This window comes from Sturnira hondurensis, unplaced genomic scaffold (genome assembly GCF_014824575.4).
Source record: "Sturnira hondurensis isolate 20B ecotype Veracruz unplaced genomic scaffold, ASM1482457v3 Scaffold0019428, whole genome shotgun sequence".
Taxonomy (NCBI): Eukaryota; Metazoa; Chordata; class Mammalia; order Chiroptera; family Phyllostomidae; genus Sturnira; species Sturnira hondurensis.
This window is the reverse complement of record NW_028092059.1, coordinates 9,056,547-9,075,385: the sequence shown is the minus strand read 5'-3', so window position 1 is coordinate 9,075,385 and position 18,839 is coordinate 9,056,547. Positions and strand designations below refer to the sequence as shown.

The 18,839-nt window shown below is 43.4% G+C and overlaps 1 protein-coding gene across 4 annotated transcripts in view; it reads right to left on the bottom strand.

The window, feature by feature from the left end:
* Window positions 1-18,839, bottom strand: part of FMNL2 (formin like 2) — a 294,350-nt gene that overhangs the window by 26,190 nt on the left and 249,321 nt on the right. For all 4 annotated transcript variants that reach the window (XM_037027832.1, XM_037027835.1, XM_037027833.1 and 1 more), the window contains 6 exons: window positions 13,201-13,275; window positions 9,043-9,153; window positions 4,667-4,816; window positions 2,791-2,892; window positions 807-1,119; window positions 274-480 (listed from right to left, as the gene is read on the bottom strand). In XM_037027832.1, the coding sequence (XP_036883727.1) occupies window positions 274-480; window positions 807-1,119; window positions 2,791-2,892; window positions 4,667-4,816; window positions 9,043-9,153; window positions 13,201-13,275 (958 nt within the window). The remainder of the gene's footprint in view (window positions 1-273; window positions 481-806; window positions 1,120-2,790; window positions 2,893-4,666; window positions 4,817-9,042; window positions 9,154-13,200; window positions 13,276-18,839) is intronic.

The window sequence follows — 18,839 nt, the reverse complement described above, 5'->3', positions numbered from 1 at the left end:
AGGAATTTGTCCCTCTTCCCGTCTTTAGATGGTGCTAAGACAGTGAGAGATCAGAACTTCCTGCTGGGGAGAGAGTGACAAATCTACTCAGACAGAAACGCCTTCTGTGCACAATAATTTCCCCTGTGTATTAGCAAGATGGTTCTTATAGTAAGAGGAGATACATGTAATTTCAAGAGACTTGGACTTCAAAAGAATGGCTTTAACCCTTCAGAGTTAAAACAAATGAATATTTATTACACAAATACCTGAGTCTCATTTCTGTGTTCTTACCTGCTAATCCTGAGTTGAAAACCACCGTGGGTGACGATGTCCCAGGCAGCGGGGGTGCAGAAGGAGGGAGGGGTGGTGGTAGAGGAGGAGCTGGCACAGTCTCAGCCGAAGGCCCCGGCAGAGGTGGAGGCAGGGGAGGGGGTGGAGGAGGCGGGGGAGGGGGAGGAGGAGGGGGTGGCATAGGTGGTGTGACTGGACCATTTTGCACTAGTAAAAGAAAAGAAACAAACTGACTTTGAAACTAGGAGAATGGTTTTTCCTGAAATGTGTCATGCGCACACAATGCATCAGAAAACAAACCCTGCAAAGGACAGAGAACTATTTCAAAGAGTAAAATTTGCCAAAGTGGAATATCCTGCAACACACGTGTAATGAAGACTCATAACCTCAATCTCAAAATGTAGAAAGTTCTTAAAATCAGTTAAGTAAAAGATCATGCCAACAACAACAAAGGGCAAAAATGACAGTGGGTCACACAAAAATAAATACAAATACCCCAATACTCCCTCGGTCCTCCTGCCAAGGCTTCTTACCTGCTTCAGATGCATCTGACAACGGAGGTAGTGGGGGGGGAGGCGGCGGCAAGGGTCCTGAGGAGGCGGCCCCTGTTACTGGTCCCACAAAGTTACCCACTGCCACTTCTGACCCCGTGGACAATGTGCCAGAAGCCACGACGGGCAGTATGGCGATGTCCCCATCCCCTTTCTTCTGAATTTTAATGGTCCCTTGTTTCTCCAGTTCATGAATCTTTTTTTCCAGGGTAGACTGTCTTTGAATAGCTTCTTCTTTTTCTTTGACCATTTTCCTTAACGTGTGAACCTGGGTATTTGCATCTTTGTAGATTTCCTGCAAAAGAGTCCATGGTCAAGAGCTTGTCTTCACATGACATGCATGCCTCTTACCATCAGACTGGCAAACTGAGGACAAAGAAAATAACCAAAAAAAAAAAAATAGGATAGAAAAAGGATATTCACATATTGGAATTCTATGGAACTCAGCCAGAACCTACCAAGTTCCACTCATTATCATTTGCTCCCTGGTAATGTGTGCAATGGATGTTAGCAACTCCTGTTATTACTGTGGTTCTTCCCATCGACAAAGGCAGCAAACTTGGTCTTCCCCGTAGGTGGAGAGAAACAAGGCACAGATGACCCCAAAATAGTTTTATAGCTGACTTTGAGCATCCTGGGGATATTCTGGTGGTGTGCATGTTTTCCTTTCACTAATTTTAAAATTCATTTTAACTCCCAGACACATATCAGCTAACAGTGGACAAAAAGGGCCTTAAATCAGACTTGGATAGATGTCAGAATGGGTTTAAAAATCTGCAAAGCATGGAATAATCTAGTGTGGAGTAGCCAGGGGCTGACTGCTCCTGAATGGACTTCTCTGGCCTTCACAATGTTCCCTTGACCAAGCTCAGGACAGCAATTGTTGCAACATTTTCCCTTTGCTAATGCAGTTAACAACACAGGCCAAAGCTTGCCTCCACCAAGTACTTATTTCTGTCTAGGTTTTTAGCAAAAAACAAAGGAGTTACAATTTTCAATTCAAAGGCTGTCCTGGTTCCTTTTATAAGGAGCCCACAGAGGTTCCAGTGAAAGGATTTTTATGGAACTTACTTGCTGGGCCCTGGACATGGGATCTCTCACCACAAACCTCCAGCAGGCAGGGAAACATTCTTCACACCCTGTCTATTATTAATAATCTGAGATGCTGGACTTGAATTGAGTCCATATGCTACAGCTTTGCCTCGATGGTGTGCCAGAAAATAAATTTCCTAGAGTTAACTGTAGGACATGTCAGAATATCAAGCAACACACGCAGACATGATAACCATCACATAAAACGTGCCATTTCATTAACGGTGGCATAAAGGCAAGCCATTTGCCTGAAAGCCTTCCAGGCATTTTAGTGATTTTATGTTCTGTACAATTCTAAACACATAGACAGGCCTCCATAAATACCTGGTGCATAAGGTAAAACAATACTAATGCCAAAAAAAAAAAGCTGCAATTATCTGATAATAAACATGGACTGGTTTTGCTTTGCTTTTCTTCTTTCTTTCTTTTGGTGAATGCCATTAGGTCTCGCCTGTGTTGAGATTTCACCATTTCCATGGCAACCACCAAAATCTGGTTTCAGGTAGAAGCAGAGCAAACAAAGAAATCTAAGTTCTATTAAAAATAAATAAGTGGCATGAATTAAATCTGTGCTGTGCTTTTATTTCCAACGAAATGGGTGATCCGCATAATCAAATCCGACTTGTCCAGATGGGAAAATATTGCTGCTCCCCAAACCTGTGATAAGAACATAGTGAACCCCGAGCATCTGATTGCACGCACATGTGCACTCAGACCATAAGTATGTGTACTTTTCTTTGGAGTATCACCTCTGAAATGGTTCCAATAAATACGCTACATCAATGCATTCCTCTGACATGAATGCACTGCCAGACTGAGGCTGGAGCACGCGCCCCCTAATGTCCATCTGGGCTGCTGTCATCATCATACGTACTCGAACAACATCCAGCTCCTTGTTCCTCTGCATGAGCTGCTTTTCCAGTTCCACGATCTTGGACATCGCTTCATTTTCTGTGTCTTGCAGTTTTTCTGACAACTGTAAAGTTTTCAAAGAGAAGTTGGGTCACGACACAGGCTCATTCTGATCAGGTTCTCCGTTCTCATAAAGCAGAACTCAAAGACTGTAAGGGCCCACCGGAGTTCTGCATGTGTTCCGCAGGCCGTTTTCTGCAAATGTTAGTATTTATAACATGGTTCTGGATACATATCTGTTCCTAGAGTGAATTCATTTATATGCAATCCTTACTAAAACCCATACAGCTGTTCCTTAGTATCTCCACATACACAGTGTGTCTCTCTCCATTTCAGCTGGGGCTGGAGAACAATGGGTAAGGGAGGAGGGAAGTCCACCTTTCCTTCCCTAAGAAGGGCCATTAGACAAAAGTCTTTGAAAACTGTTGATCTGGAAAACTTGGCTCTGTTGTCATAGGTAACCAATTGAAAAAAATACTACTGCTTGTTTTGATCCAAACTACCCAGATAACAGAAGTCATTTTGGAGGGGCAGTTCAAGTGAACAGGTGGCCGCTACAAAAGTGAGTTACGGGAGGGTGGTCACGCAACGCCAGCTGAGGCTTCAAGCAGAGGACAGAGTGAGCCATGTGCTAAAGAGTTACGTTTCACAAGACTCTAGAACTGAGTGGCTTCTATTTCTTACATCCCGCTGAAAATGATTACAAGTGAAGAAAATCAGGGAGGTGGGGGAGGGAAGAGTAGAGATTTACATTCATCAGCTTCAGAAAATGATACAAATCTTCTAAGGGAAGAAACACCAAACCTGTGAATGCTCTTCCCAAGCACCTGTCACCTGGGTGTAGGCCTCACAGTAGCATTTCAAAGGGAAGAATTTTGACAACATCGCTTAACCACAAGCCACAAAGATGCCCATCTGCAGTTTCATGGGAAAAGGTGATAGGATAAAGTGAAGTTTCATAGGAAAAGGTGAAGGATAGTAAATGCATGTGATACTAGCAACCAAGAAAACATGGAGGAAAGTAAATGTTCAAAGGGGAAAATAATACCCCTCCCAAAAAGAGACAATTCATTTCACAATAAGGGCACTGTCATTCAGGATCCATAAAAAGACCCTGGTCCTCACAATGCTTGGGTTTTGAAGCAATGCCATTTTTTCTGTTCGTGCTTGCAATATTATAATATGAGCTGAATGGATGAACAAATGAAGAACCTCAAAAGGCCTTTGGACTTATTCTCAACTGGGTCTGTGGCAAGAAAACCCCCTCAAAGGAAAACAAGCCCCTTCCCTGACACAGAGCGAACATTATGAAAGAGGAGGATATATGGGAAAGCTCACTGATTCCTCTGAAAACGCTTCTTGTTGAAATGAATGTATGTAGAACTAGTGGAGAAGCCACCAGGCTGGAATGTGAAGACATGTGTCATGAAACCACCAGACCCCCTGTCCATGGGCTTGTGTGGACACCCTTGGTAAAAGATGTCTCATTCAGTCTCAATTCAATCGGCCCCTAGTTGCCTCAGGCCAGATCCACTTATTTGAGTCGCACCTCCCCATTTGAGTGTAACTCTCCCATGCCGATAACAAAGCTGGCAGGGGAATCTGGGCTTGGCAGACACTGGGCAGGTGAGCTAAGGCAAGGCAATGGGTTCCACTCAGTGTGCAGTAACACACCAGCCTTCTTTGCAAGAATCCAGCATGGCTTCTTCTCGCCCTCTATCCCAAGTCCCAGCTTAGCCCCACACTCTGGATCCTTTCATTTCCTGTCACAAGAACTGATGCTTATCCTGCTTTGCACCCAAGTCGAAACACAGACATTTTTTCTGAGAAGTAGTTACATGAGAGATGTTTTCTTCCAGCTCTTCCACCCTTTCCAAGGCTGCATTCTTGGTTTCAGCATCCTCCAGCAGAGCTCCCACATCAAATACATTGTCCAGGTAAGCCTGAATCTGCACCTGCAGCTTGTCACTCTCAGTGTGTTTCAGCTTCTAAAAATCAAAGGGAAAGAGAAGGTGGTGTTAGCGTATCTGTGAAAACATCAATAGAACACAATTACGCAACAGCCTACACATTTTTCTTTGTTCCAAATAGTCCAGCTTTTTCCAAAGGAGGGTTTGATACATCATCCTCCTGAAGAGAATTAGGGAGTACCCATCTAAGAGGGCACCATCAGATTACTCAAATAATAATTTGAGAACCCAAGGGAGGCAGGGGAGGCACTGACAGAGTATATTAGCCTTGGGGATTATTTGAGATAATTATTTGAGATAACCCAATAATAACTGCTAGAACCCACCCCTCCACAATTACTTCCCTAAGACACTGCCCCAGCACGAGGCACTCAGGATTCCCCAAAGCACAGATCAGGACGCTTCCCCTCACTGTCTGCATTCCAGAACCAGGCATTCCAAAGGAAGTCAACTAACTCTAAGGTGAAATTAGAGGTCAAATAAACCAGTGAGTCTTCCTTAGACGTAACCTAAGTATAGCTTTCCCTGAGGAGCATGTAAGTAGCTAGAGTAATATCTGGCACACGCATGATGCCAATAAACCTTGACTGAACAAAAAAAAGTTGTAGGAGTTCTGGCCAAGATGGAGGAATAGGTAGAAACCCTTCGCTTCCTCACACAACCAAAAGGAGGATGACAACCAATCTAAAGTCAACAAACAACCAAAATGGCCAGAAAATCAAACTGCACGGAACTCCGACAACCAAGGAATTAAAGAAAAATCAACCAGAACAACCAGACAGCTAAGGAGGACCACACTGGCCAACTCAGAAAAACCACTCAAGGCGGCTGAGGGGTGGGGCTGACTGTGGCAACCAGCAGAGCTCAGCAGAGCTGCAAGGGAGGAACTGACTTAAGGGGAAAACTAAGACTCAGAGCTGACTGTGGGCTAAGGCGGGTTGTTACAATGGGAGAAACTTCGGTCTGACACAAAAATCTGTTGGAAAGTGCACTAGAGAAGAGCACATGAGCTGCACTGTTCCCTCTCTGGCCCCTCCCCCACAGGCATCGCAGCAAAAAGGATTGCCCAGCTGGGTGAATACCTAAGGCCCCGCCCCCTTACAACCTATCAGCTGCACCAAGACAAAGAAATATGGCCCAAATGAAAGAACAGAGCAAAACTTCTGAAAAGAGAGCTAAGTGATGAGGAGATAACCAACCTATCTGATGGAGAATTTAAAGCCCTGATAATCAAAATGCTCACAGAACTGATTGAGCTTGGTCAAAAAATGAAAAAACAAATGAAAGATACCCAAAATGAAATAAAGCAAAATATTCAGCGAACCAACAGTGACAGGAAGGACACCAGGATTCAAAGCAACAATGTGGAACAAAAGGAAAAAATAAACATCCAACTGGATCAGAATGAAGAAACAGGAATCCAAAAAAACGAAGAGAGGCTGAGGATTCTCTGGGACAACCTGAAACGTTCCAATATCTGAATTATAGGGAGGCCAGAAGAAGAAGAACAGCAGCAAGACATTGAAAACTTATTTGAACAAATAATGAAGGAGAACTTCCCCAATGTGGCAAAGGAAATAGACTTTCAGGAAGTCCAGGAAGCCCAGAGAGTCCCAAAGAAGTTGGATCCAGAGAGGAACACACCAAAGCATATCATAATTAAGTTACCCAAGATTAAAGACAAAGAGAAAATACTAAAAGCAGCAAGAGATAAGGAGACAGATACCTAAAAGAGATACCATAAGGCTATCAGCTGGTTTCTCAAAAGAAATCTTACAGACAAGAAGGGGTTGGAAAGAAGTATTCAAAGTCATGAAAGACAAGGACCTACATCCAAGATCGCTCTATGCACCAAAGCTTTCATTTAGAATGGAAGGTCAGATAAAATGCTTCCCAGACAAGGTCAGTTAAAAGAGTTCATCATCACCAAGCCCTTATTATATGAAATGTTAAAAGGACTTATCTAAGAAAAAGAAGATAAAAAATATGAATAAAATGACAAAAACTCACAACTATCAACAAATGAACCTAATAAAAACAATGAAAACAAAAACTAAGTAAACAACGAGAATGGGAGCAGAATCAGAGAAATGGACGTCACACAGAGGGACTTCAGTGGGGGAAGGGAAGGATGGGGGGAAAGGTACAAGGAAGAAGCAGCATAATTAGTAGGTATAAAATAAATGGGGAGAGATAAAAAATGGTATAGAAAACAGAGGACTCAAAGAACTTATATGTACAACCCAGGGACATGAACTAAGCGGGGTATGCTGGCGGGTTGGGGGGGCAGGGTGGAAGGGGGGAAAGGTGGAAAAACTGGGAAAATTATAATAGCGTAATCAATAAAAAATACTTAAAAAAAAACTTCACTGAACAAACCAATCACTCCTTAACAAGGCTGGGTTTTTGTTTGTTTTCTTTGTTTTAATCCTCACCTGACGACATTTGTTTATTGCTTTTTAGAGAGAGAGGAAGAGGAGGAAAAAGAGAAACATCAATTGGTTGCCTTCTGTATACACCCAGGATGGGAACAAACCCTCAACCTAGGTATGTGCCCTGACCTGGATTCAAACCTGCTACCTTTTGGTTTACAGAACAATGTTCCAACCAACCCAGCCACACTGGTCAGGGCAACAAGGCTGATTTTGTAAACTAATGAAGCATATATATATTACATGCTTATAATATTATTCTTCTAACAATTTCTCTTTTTCAGTGTCCAGAACCAACACAACCAGGAAGTTAAAGAAATAGAGAGTTTTGAAAAAGTCTTACATTTTTATGAGGAATTCTACTTTACCTAAATTCTCAGGAGAACAAATTTTCTCCTAGGTCTAATCTACAACTGAGCTTGCTCTGAAGACAGCATGCTCCACGTTAGTTTGTGAGTAAGAAATGAAAAAGATTTCTGAACAAGGGCAAAGTCTAGAAAAGAAAACAGAGTTTAGCAGGACTTTTCACAGGACTCACAGTGAACAACAAGTGCTAGTACGTCACTCCTGGTGCCTGGAGCCTGAAATGATGCATGGCCAGCACAAAACTGACCCCGGAACACCCTTAGGGAGCTACGCACCCAAATTCTGCTCAAATACTGCTACTCTCAGAGCATGTGGGGAAAGAGGGTACACAAACCTTGGTCTCCAAGCAGAAAAATGCCTTTCAGTACAACATCCTGTCAAAGATACTAGTGGCCCTTTAAATGGGAAACCAATTCAAACAACTCTTTAATGGAAATCCATCGGGCCTCTCCCTGAGCAGTCTTTAGACACTCTATCCAAGAGCAGCCTTAGCTGGTATGAGAAGGAGGATCACCAGCTTCAGAGTAACCAATTCTGTGATTCTACCTAACAATAAACCAAGGGCGCAGATGTGCGATTCCCTGGCTTCACCCCTAAGAAAGACAGGCAGCTGAACTCGACATGTTCAAGGGAAGTACTTCTGTCTTCTTCATAACTAGAAACAGCCTTGAAATTGAGCTCAACAATTCTTGCCCTATCACTAGTGATCTTCCAAGTTCAAATGAACCTTTCTTACAGAGAATGGAAACCCCTAACTGCCAAAGAGTGAAAGGAAAGGGGTACATCTTGTGCACACAGAGCTACTCAAGTCCATTTAGCATTTTCACCACTTTCTGTGTCTAAGCTGAATAATGTCAGTGAACTGGCTGAGCACTTCTGCAAGGGAGCGAGAGAAAGAGAAACCTGAACCTCCTTTTCCCAAGAACTAAAAGTAGAACTCCTAAAGCCACAAACATTTTAAAGAGAATTTAACAACTACACAAGGAAGTCTCTAGTGTTCGTTTCCTCGGGGGGTTTTTTTGTTTGTTTTGCGCTAAGCAATTATTCATAAGTCTACAGCAGTCTGGGTTGGGCTTTCCCTGCCCAATCAGGCTCCCCAGAGTAACCAAGAATGCAAACTGCGCAACAGCCCGAATGAAGGGTGCATTGAGACTTGACCCAGACAAAGCTCAAAAGCAGAGGAAAGCTGCGTCAAGGCTACAAGAGGTTATCTGACTTGAGTGCTAAAAGATGGCCAGCAGAGGACAGCCTAAGGTCCCAGGAGGTCTGCAAGCATCCGGCTTCTCCAGCAGACTGCATTACTCGATTGGCTCCTTGTAACTAGCAGCACACTAAGTTGATGGATTAGAGCTTTATGTGTTCCTTAGTCACTATGGAAGAGTGTCTTTGAGGGCAGGCAATAAATCAGGTCTTATATTACAGCCAAAGCTTTCAACTTATACTTACATCCAAGTATTCATCCAGGCCTAACTTGGTAAATTCATACTGGAGGTGAACTCTGAAATTCATATCTTCTACTGAATGGACTACAATATTAATAAACTGCATAGAGGCCACCTGAAATGAAATCGCCAACAGGTTAGATGTGCTCCAGACTTGTTTGCTCAGTTTAATCACAATAAATGTTTTCAACCACAAAAATCCAAGCTCATTTACCAGAATCCCTTTCCTTCTTTTCATTGGGTCTTTAAAAATACTTTATATATATATATATTTTTAAAATTCAAAAGTCATATAGAGACCATGATTAGATACCACTTCACGTCCATCAGGATGGCTATAACCAAAAGGAAAGACCGTAGGTGCTGATGAGGCTATGGAGAAGTTGAAAGGCTCGTCCGTTCCTGGTGGGGAGAAGAAACAGTGTGGCCACTGTGAAAAGCCCAACGGTTCCTTACAGCAGCCCAGCAAGCTCATTCTTAGGTGTATATACCCAAGAGAAATGGAAATGCACATCCACAGAAAAACTTGTACCCAAATATCCACAGCACCATTACTGGAAATAACCAAAAGTGTGTCTCGGGGGGGGGAGGGGGGATAATGTTCATCAGTGGATAGATTACAAAACTGTGACACTTCCATGCTGTGGAGCATTCTGTGACAATAAAAAGAAATGAAGTCCTGATATGTGCCACACTATGAATGAACTGGAACACATTATAAGTGAAAAAAGTCACAAAAGATAACGTCTGTAATTCTACTCATACGACATACCCAGAAGAGGCACATCTACCAAGACGGAAGACAAGTTGGGAGCTGCCTGGAACTGGGCATGGGAAAAAGGGGGGAGTGACTGCTAAGGGGTCTGAGGGTTCTTTGGGGCGGGGTGGTGTGACAAAACCGTCTAAATTAGACTTCAATGAGGACTGAAGAGCTCTACAAATATATGAAAAATACGTTGATTCATATAGTTTAGATGGGTAAACTGGATAGTATGTGAATTATATCTCAGTAGAGCCATTAAAATTCTTATAGGTATATGGAATAAACTAGTATTTATTATAGGTAATGATACCTATAGATATTACAGATATATGGTAGAAAATATAAAGGTCATTACAAAACATTCAAACCTCCTATGATCACAGGTGATTTTAGTATAATCACTTCTCAAATCTCATCATGGGCCCCACCACACCAACAGGTTCATTTCAGGATCTCAGACCCACCTTTCCATTTTTCCTATTTTTTATTGATTAATTTTAGAGAGAGAAAAAGGGAATGAGAAACATCGATTTATTGTTCTGCTTCTGCAGGCATTCATTGGTTGCTTCTTGCACGTGCCCTGATTGGAGATGGAACCCACAGCCTTGGCATCTCGGGACAACACTCTAGCCGAGTGAGCTACCTGCCCAGGGCCTGTCTTTCCACTTTAAATAGTCAGCTTGTTTCCATTTCACAGAAACCTTTGAATTACTGCTTTCTACCCACAACCGCATCAGTGGCCCACAGAGAAAAGCAGTCCCTAGTCTGGTAAAACAGCTCAGAGTTCGACACATCTATTTTGCTTGTAATAGAGATTCTATTTATTGTCAATTTTTATAAACAGTCAATTTATTTATTGTGAAAATATCTCACTAATGCCTTTTCTCTATGGTTAAACAGAGCCTACTGCAAGGAGGTGAAATGACTGTGGTACCAGACTCAAGTTCACTCTGAAAATCACCTCACTCTCCCCCATTCCTATTTCTCCTTTATCTTTCTAAAATTATTTTTATCACATCAGAATCTGCCTTGAGTATGCTATACACTGAATATCCCTGGAAAACGGGTTATTCCTCTAGGTGACAAGGAGACACTATGGCAATTTACTAAAAAGTTACTGCAGGTGCTATGGTTAAATTAAATAAGCCAAAAAGGATTCAGTCACTTTTTTGTTTTCTTTTGTCCACCAAAAAATACATAAAAAGATTTTGTGCTATGTTAGAGGGATTTATATTTTATAAGGAATAAGTTGTTTGGGAGGTTATGCACCTCGATTGCAGTTTATGAAAAGCCTTCTTTTCTGGAAGAAAAATATGGTAGGATTTTGGCATCTTTCCACTTCTCTTCTGAAAGCAAGTCTAAATGATCTGTTGAGTTTTACGATATGCCTGACATGAGAATCAAGCACACAGTACTCATGTGCCGGCAGCCTCTACGTAAGGTTCCTCAGTGCATGTCTGTATGAATAGGTGTGCTCATAGCAAATAGGCTCTTGTCTGTAAACAGTGCAGGTTTTTTAAAGGACCTGTAATTATAATTTTAGCAGAAACGCAAGCGAGAGATCCTGCCTGCATGGAAAATGAGGGAGGTGGCCATGTGTAAAACAGTGGGGAGTGGCATGTGACGAACTGGGAGGTGTATCTTCAGACTAAGGGAAGAGAGGCCCCGTGGCTCCAGCTGCTGATATTTCGCAAGAATGGGGGCCTATGGTGTTATGAAAAATTTTAAGCTTAGGAAAATCAGAAATCCATACTTTTATGCACAACTTCCAAGTCCTTTTGTAGAAGGACATCACTGGTGGATTAACTCACAAGCCCACAGGTTGGCTTCAGCCTGGGAGCCTCCAGCTTAAAGAAACAAGTTTCTCTTAGGAGGCCGAGAACAGAAACTAGTAAGGTGAGCCAGGGCATAATGTCTTCACATATTTATCATCAGTGCCAACAGCCATAAACAACCCCCCAAAAAAAATCCTAATAGCAAGAATTAAAAAGTCAGTGTAAAGTATTCCTTGTTTCACATTTTTTACCTTTTAAAAAACATACATACAAATGCTTTATGGAACAGAACATCTTCTGTATGAAAGATTTCATCTTTCTCACTGGTTCTGGAAAGGGCTAAGGGCTACGCTGTGTATTAAATTTGAGGATCCATAAAAAAATAAATAAATTTGAGGATCCAGAAAATAATATTTTACATAAAAAGGTTAGAAATCTGCAGAGCTGTGTTTCATATTGTAGTCACCGAAGCAATTCAAATGAAAACTCTGGCTGGCATCCTAAGCCCAGGTTTTAGAAGGGTGGACAGTGTAAGACCTGACTGGGGTGATCTGGGAGAGTGAGCCCAGGTAAGGGTCTCCTGGATGCAGAAGCTCTCTGCACATCCTGGATGAGGTCAGAGGAGGCCTGCCAATTTGGGTGCACTCGAGGGTAATCTGTCTCAGGGAGTTCTCCATAGTAGATTCCACCTTCAGCCCAGGATTAAGCTTAGGTATATGAAATCAGAAGTGCTCACACTCCTTTTGCTGTTCGTTTGCGAAGATGACAGTCCTGCGGCTGAAGCCCACGTGGTTGCCTGTGATTTACCCTGTAAGGGGATCTACAGTGTAAGTGTGCCTTCACAGAACTACCAGAGCTGGAAAGAGACTGAGGGGGGAAAAAAGGATCACTGCTCTATGTTAACTTGGAGAAGGTTCGCAGTCCATTCCACAAACAAAGCACTTCAGTCTTTGCGAATGTTGTCTGGGGAAGGTACACTGCGGGTCGTGTCAAAGGCAAAGATGGTCAAGATACTGACTTTTTGCCTACAGGATTCTCATGCANCTGTAAGGGGATCTACAGTGTAAGTATGCCTTCACAGAACTACCAGAGCTGGAAAGAGACTGAGGAGGGAAAAAAGGATCACTGCTCTATGTTAACTTGGAGAAGGTTCGCAGTCCATTCCACAAACAAAGCACTTCAGTCTTTGCGAATGTTGTCTGGGGAAGGTACACTGCGGGTCGTGTCGAAGGCAAAGATGGTCAAGAACTGACTTTTTGCCTACAGGATTCTCATGCAGCACCACTGGCAGCTAACGTTAGTAAGTGCAGGCACATGCACCACACACTAACTCCCTTCTCCTAAGTGTATGACCTTGCCCTTGATGTGCTACAGATAGTCAGTACTTGTGGCCTACACTATAGTGTGTACAGAACGAATCCAACTGGAAGTAAATGTCATAAAGGGCAAAGACAGATCAAGAGGGACAGTCTAGACTGCATCCATAGCATATTATGCTCGATTTCCTGTCCCTTGTAACATATTCGTACATATGTATGTATAATATCTATAAAAATATCAGTGGATTTAGGGAAAAGTGCTGAAATGAGTTTGTTTTATTAAATGTGGTACTAAAATAGCTCACCATAAAATCTATGTTATTGTCTTCATTCCTGAAATGTTCCATCAACTTCTCAAAGCGTTGTTTTTCTCCGCAAACCTGAAACACACATTTTCATTATGGATGTGAAATTCCAAACACAAGCATTCCAAAATTAGACATAGAAATGTCAGCATTAATAATCATTTCCAGAATTATCCATTTTTTCCTTCACACATTATTTACTTTTCTTCTAATCTGGTTAACTCACAAATAGCATCCTGAGCCAGGATCCACGCTGATCCTTGGTTCCCTTTGTGTGTTCTGTTGATATTCTGAAACCCATATCAAATGTATTCTTCTTTCACGATTATTTTTCGATGTCTACTGACCAATTCTATTAACCTGCACTCAGAATTCCACAATGTGGCTTGTGGTTAAAAAAAAATCACTAGTTTTTCTTTTTATAGAAGTACTTTTTAACCAGACATGCTAAGAAATCTTACCAATTTTGTATTTAAATTCCTTGAAAAGCAGAATAATCTAATAAAGTAATTTTAGTGCACACGCGACAACACAGAAAGTTTGGGAACGCACCTGTCCGACCCCACCCCAGACAGCCTGACTCAGCAGGCCCGGTGGGGCTGAGGTGGCACGGGCTTGGACACTCTGGTGCCCCGCAGAGGCTGAGCACCAGAGTTTTAAGGGAGAACGCGTTCTGTCCCTAGCCCCTCTAGCAAACACGCAGTAAGTTCCTGGAAACAAAAGGTCTATTGAAGCGGTGAGGCAGTGCAAGATCAGCTTCCTAGACTATGACTCCAGCCACGTCTTGTGCCCAAAGTCACAGGTGTCCTTAGCTGGCAACAAGGGCCCAGTAGGTGAAAACTGCCCAGGCTTGGTAGAGAAAAAGATTTACAATCTGAATTTTTCTATAAGAGAAACCTCAGCAAAGAACTTGTTACCCAGGATGATGGTTTATTTCAGTCTGTTCTGGGAGGGTGGTAGCGGCAAGAGAAAGGAACAGAGATGGTCTTCAATCTGGCTGCCAGCTCTCCTGAGAAACGGGCTGTCTCCAACGTCTTGGAGCGGCGGGGCGCTCACTGAACCAGCCCAGGCAGCGCCCACCAGCGAGCAGTAATGACTACAATTCCTTCCAACCGGCAGGCAGAGCTCTTTATATTCAAGAATGTCAGAAATCCAGAAAGTACCTTGGGTAATCTGGTGCCCTCAATTTATGAAGGAGACTGAGACCTGGACACATGAAATATCTCCAACCTGATGAAAATTCACACTGAGGCTGGACCCAGGTCCCCAGCTGCAAGCCCGATGCTCCTTCTCCCACAGCCCAGAATGTTCAGATAAGTACATTCCATTTGAGACAATAGTTAAAGCGTTCCAAAATTACTTGAGATGCCAACAGAGATGAAAAGCATTATTAAAAGCCACAGTCACTATATCATGTATACAGTGGATGTCCACATGCCAGATTCTTCCATGAACTTCTAAAAACAGCAGATTCCTGGGGTCTAAATCAAGACATACTGAGTGAGAACCTCCACAGACACAACTAGGAAGCTGTGCTTCTAAAAAGTACAGACCAGCACTTTGGGAAGCAGTGGCTTATACAATATCAGACTAGCTCAGTGATTTTCAACTGGTGTGCCCGTAGTCAGGGGCACTGACCTCTTCCCCTTAGACTGTCAAATAAAAAAATGACAACAGATCTGGCTGGTGTAGCTCAGTGGATTGAGCGCAGGCTGGGAACCAAAGGGTCACCAGTTTGATTCCCAGTCAAGGCACATGCCTGGGTTGCAGTCCAGGTCCCCAGTGGGGGCCATGTGAGAGGCAACCACGCATTGATGTTTCTCTCTCTCTTTCTCCCTCCCTTCCCATCTCTCTAAAAAAATAAATTAAAAATCTTTAAAAAAATGACAACAGACAACACAATAGCTGTCCAGTGTGAATTAGTCACAATAGCACCTATTTTTTGTTGTTGCTATATCGGCAAAAGTTGTACTTTTGGGTGTGCCACAGAATTTTGTAATTTGTTTACATGTGTCCTAAGATGAAAAAGGTTGAAAATTGCAGGACTAGCTGATTAAACCTTCAGCCTTTTTTACAAATCCTTACTCTAGGACATATTTATTGATTTGAGAGAGAGAGAAAGGGGGCTAAGGGAGAGAAACATTGAATGGATTGGTTGCCTCCCATACACGCCCCAGCCAGGGATGAAACCCTCAACCTAGGTATGTGCCCTGATGGGATCAAACCTGTGACCTTCTGGTGTATGGGATGACACTCCAACCAGCTGAGCCACCCAGCCTGGGCACTCAGCCTTTTGACTACCAGTTGTAAACTGGAGAGCTGGATCATGAACTCTCTAATTCATTCAAGCTCACATTTCACAACAAAAATGAAGATACATACTTTCTATTCTTAGGTATCATAGGGAAGGATCAGGGATTGGCCCACTAACCCTGCACAGCTGCAGTGATGAATAAGCTAGTTCCCAAGTAACCAGGAACTGTGTCCAGGGCCTCAGAGAAACAAAAATTACATGGGTAAGGAAAGCACAAGTGGGCAGCAACAAAACAAACTACCGGTGGCCTGTGAACAAAAAGAGATGGCATCAGCTCCCAAACAAGCAACATTAGATTAACCTCATGCTGGGAAAAGATCCCCGAAATCATTGTACTCATCGGTAGTGAGGAGTGAAATAGACATTATTGTCTATTTCAATAATGGTGTGTCTATTTCAATAATAATGTCTAAATAGACATCTATTATTTAATAGACATTAAATATACATACACATTTCTTTAGAAATTGTTCATTCTGTTAACAAATCCATGCTGACAGTATGTGTTAGGAAACAGAAATACCTTTCATCTTCACCAAAAAATAGACATACATGTCTCCCAATTTCCAGCTGCTGTGAACTTAACTGTGAAAAGAACCCAAATGCACAAGACAACATTTTGCCAACACAGATGCCAGGTTCGGGAAGCCCCGAAAGAAGGGTCTGACTGCCCACTCTGCTCTCCCACTGCAGGGACCAGAAGGGCCCCTCCCTCGGCTCCAGCAAGCCCGTCCCGGGAAGGTTTAGACAGACTGCTCGCTGCTCTGCTGCCGCCTCCACCAGTGGATCTGGGGTGGGATCCCAGACACTGCTCCACAGGAACAGCATGGGCCCAAGCAGCCCCTTCATTCCTGCTGAAGGAAGGGAAGCGTGCACACCAGATTCACATGTGCTTCCGTATCACTTGAGCAATCATTAAACAAGTGTGTGCACCGAATCCCACAGGAGATGGGAAGGTATGTTTGGGGAAGGCTGGGAAGTCATGTCCACATGAAAGGAAAGTGGTCACAGCACACCCAGCCCACATCTGGACCACCCCCACACACCAGGCTCACACAGGACCGTCCTGGCTGAACGTGCTGCTTCCTTCCTCTGAAACCAGCCTCATTTTGGAACACTGGTGAGGATGAAAGCAATGAGACTACTGATTCTCAGTTGTTTCCAGAATCCACACACTGGGATGTTCTCAAGGCCTTTATCAAAATGGACATAAGAGCCAGAGTATATATCTGCACGTCTGTTTTATTGTATTTTATATGCTGCTGCATATAACTTCCAACAAAGGCCAGACAAAACATGATCTGAAAACTTACAGGTTAAAACAAACAAACAAAAGTATTGCACTATGGCAACTGAAACCTATCACTTCTTGAGTTTTATATTCACCGGTATTTCGTAATCCCCCACTAGATGTCCTGTATCAACACCAAATAGCCTGGAGCAGGCGGGGCAGGCAGTGAACTTAAGAGACAGGCGCAGAAAGGCTGAGTGCAGCAGACAGAAGAGGAGCCTTTTGTGTTCCGGGCCACTCGTCAGCAATCAGACTTCTGCTCCAGTGGTCAGGGCTCCCAGAAACTAAGTGAACCAGCCGAGAAATAAAAGCATATGCTCTGGAAAAGCAGATACTCTACTTTAAGCTCATGTTTACTACCATAAACTGAAGAGGCATCTTCGTCTATGAACCATTTACAGATAACACTCGTGAAAAATTCACTGGCCCTCATTGCCACTGCGTCAAGTAGAAACGCTCAGGCCGGGATCCTGCAGCAAGCAGACTTCAGGGAACCAACACAGCTGTCCCTCCCCCCCCATGGGGTCCTAATACAGGTGGACCGCTCTGCCTTTGAGCTCTAACTTTGACGGGAGTGAGGGGTAGTAAGGGCAGAAATGGGACTGTGTGAGGTATTCAGAGGGGACCATAGAACCGGGGCTGTAAGTCATGGCTCTGCCACCACCCCACAGTGATCCTGGGTAATGCAGGGAACCTCCATGAGCTCCGGTTTCACATGCATTAATTTGAGAGCCTGAGATCATATCCTCGGTTTTCATGGCCTGTTCTAGGCAGCCATACAGGTTACAGAGGAATGAATGCTTTGGAAGCTCCAAGGATGGGGGCTTGGCAGGGAAAGGAAAAGCACAATGAAAAAGGTTCTTGGGACTTCTATACTCATTTATCCAGCTCTGCTTCATTACATGAGTTTCCTAGTGAGATTTCTCTCGGAAAAAGAAAGTTTCATTGAAGGTTTCCACGGCTAATAAAAGCTGGAAAAAAATTCTCTCACTCTGTATCTTGACACTCTAAAATTCTAATCTAGGCCTAGCAATATAACACGACACTCCCAAACTGACAGGCCTGGAAGCTCTACATAAACCAAGCTGGGAGAGATGCGCTTGGCACGGTGCAGGCACTCAGCACCAAACACAAGTCCAAAGCACTAACTCACAGCATCTGGCTCGCTGGGGCCGGCAAAGCAGATAAACCCTGCCCTGTCCAGATAAAGTAGGCCACGCCCCAGACAAAGCAACATACGTTTTCACTTCAGGAAGGACTAAAGCAAAGCACAGCTTCTGCCAAAAAAAAAAAAGAAAGAAAGAAAGAAAAACAGCTCAACTCTGTTCTCCAACATCTGCGAAGGATGTTTCTGAACTCTGTCCCAAACCGTTTGAATAAATCTGGGGCTCCGGATGCAAAAGGGATGGTCATTTAAAGCATCTCTAAAGGTGGGCAGCAGTTGGGGGGTGATTTCCCTAAAGGCTAAAAGTAGAGAAAAGATAGTTTTACAAAAGCCTTATAATAAATAGAGAGTACTACCTTGCTAGCCAGATGTTAAAATGAACAACAGGCTGCCGGCCTTCAGCCACTTCCCTGTCCCCCTTCAAGGTCAGTGACTGTCTTTGGCTTCCCTCAGCAACAGGTCCCAGGACATCACACAAAGTCTGCAGCCAGCCTGAGGCCTGACTCTCAGGAGGGAGCTATAAAATATGTTTCTGGGTTAGTTATATAAAAATTAAAAGGCCCCTTGCTTAAGTGTTTCCTCCTTGCCCTGTTGCCTGGCGCCTGCCTCAATACCTTCTTTTTCTGTTCTCACAATAGGCCCCTGTGATCTGCAGGGCTCCCTGCAGGAAGGCGCCGTTTTAGAGGCAAAGTCTATTATGACTGATTAGACTGCCCTTCTTGGGGTGGGGGGGCACAGGCTGCCCAGGAATAAAAGTTCTGTTTTCTTTTCAGGGTTGCATGAAGTAAACAGTTATTTCACAGTGAGTCCTAGGTGAAGAGCATCGTTTCCCTTCTACTAAGAGCACCAGCAGTCTGAGGGCTCCCGAC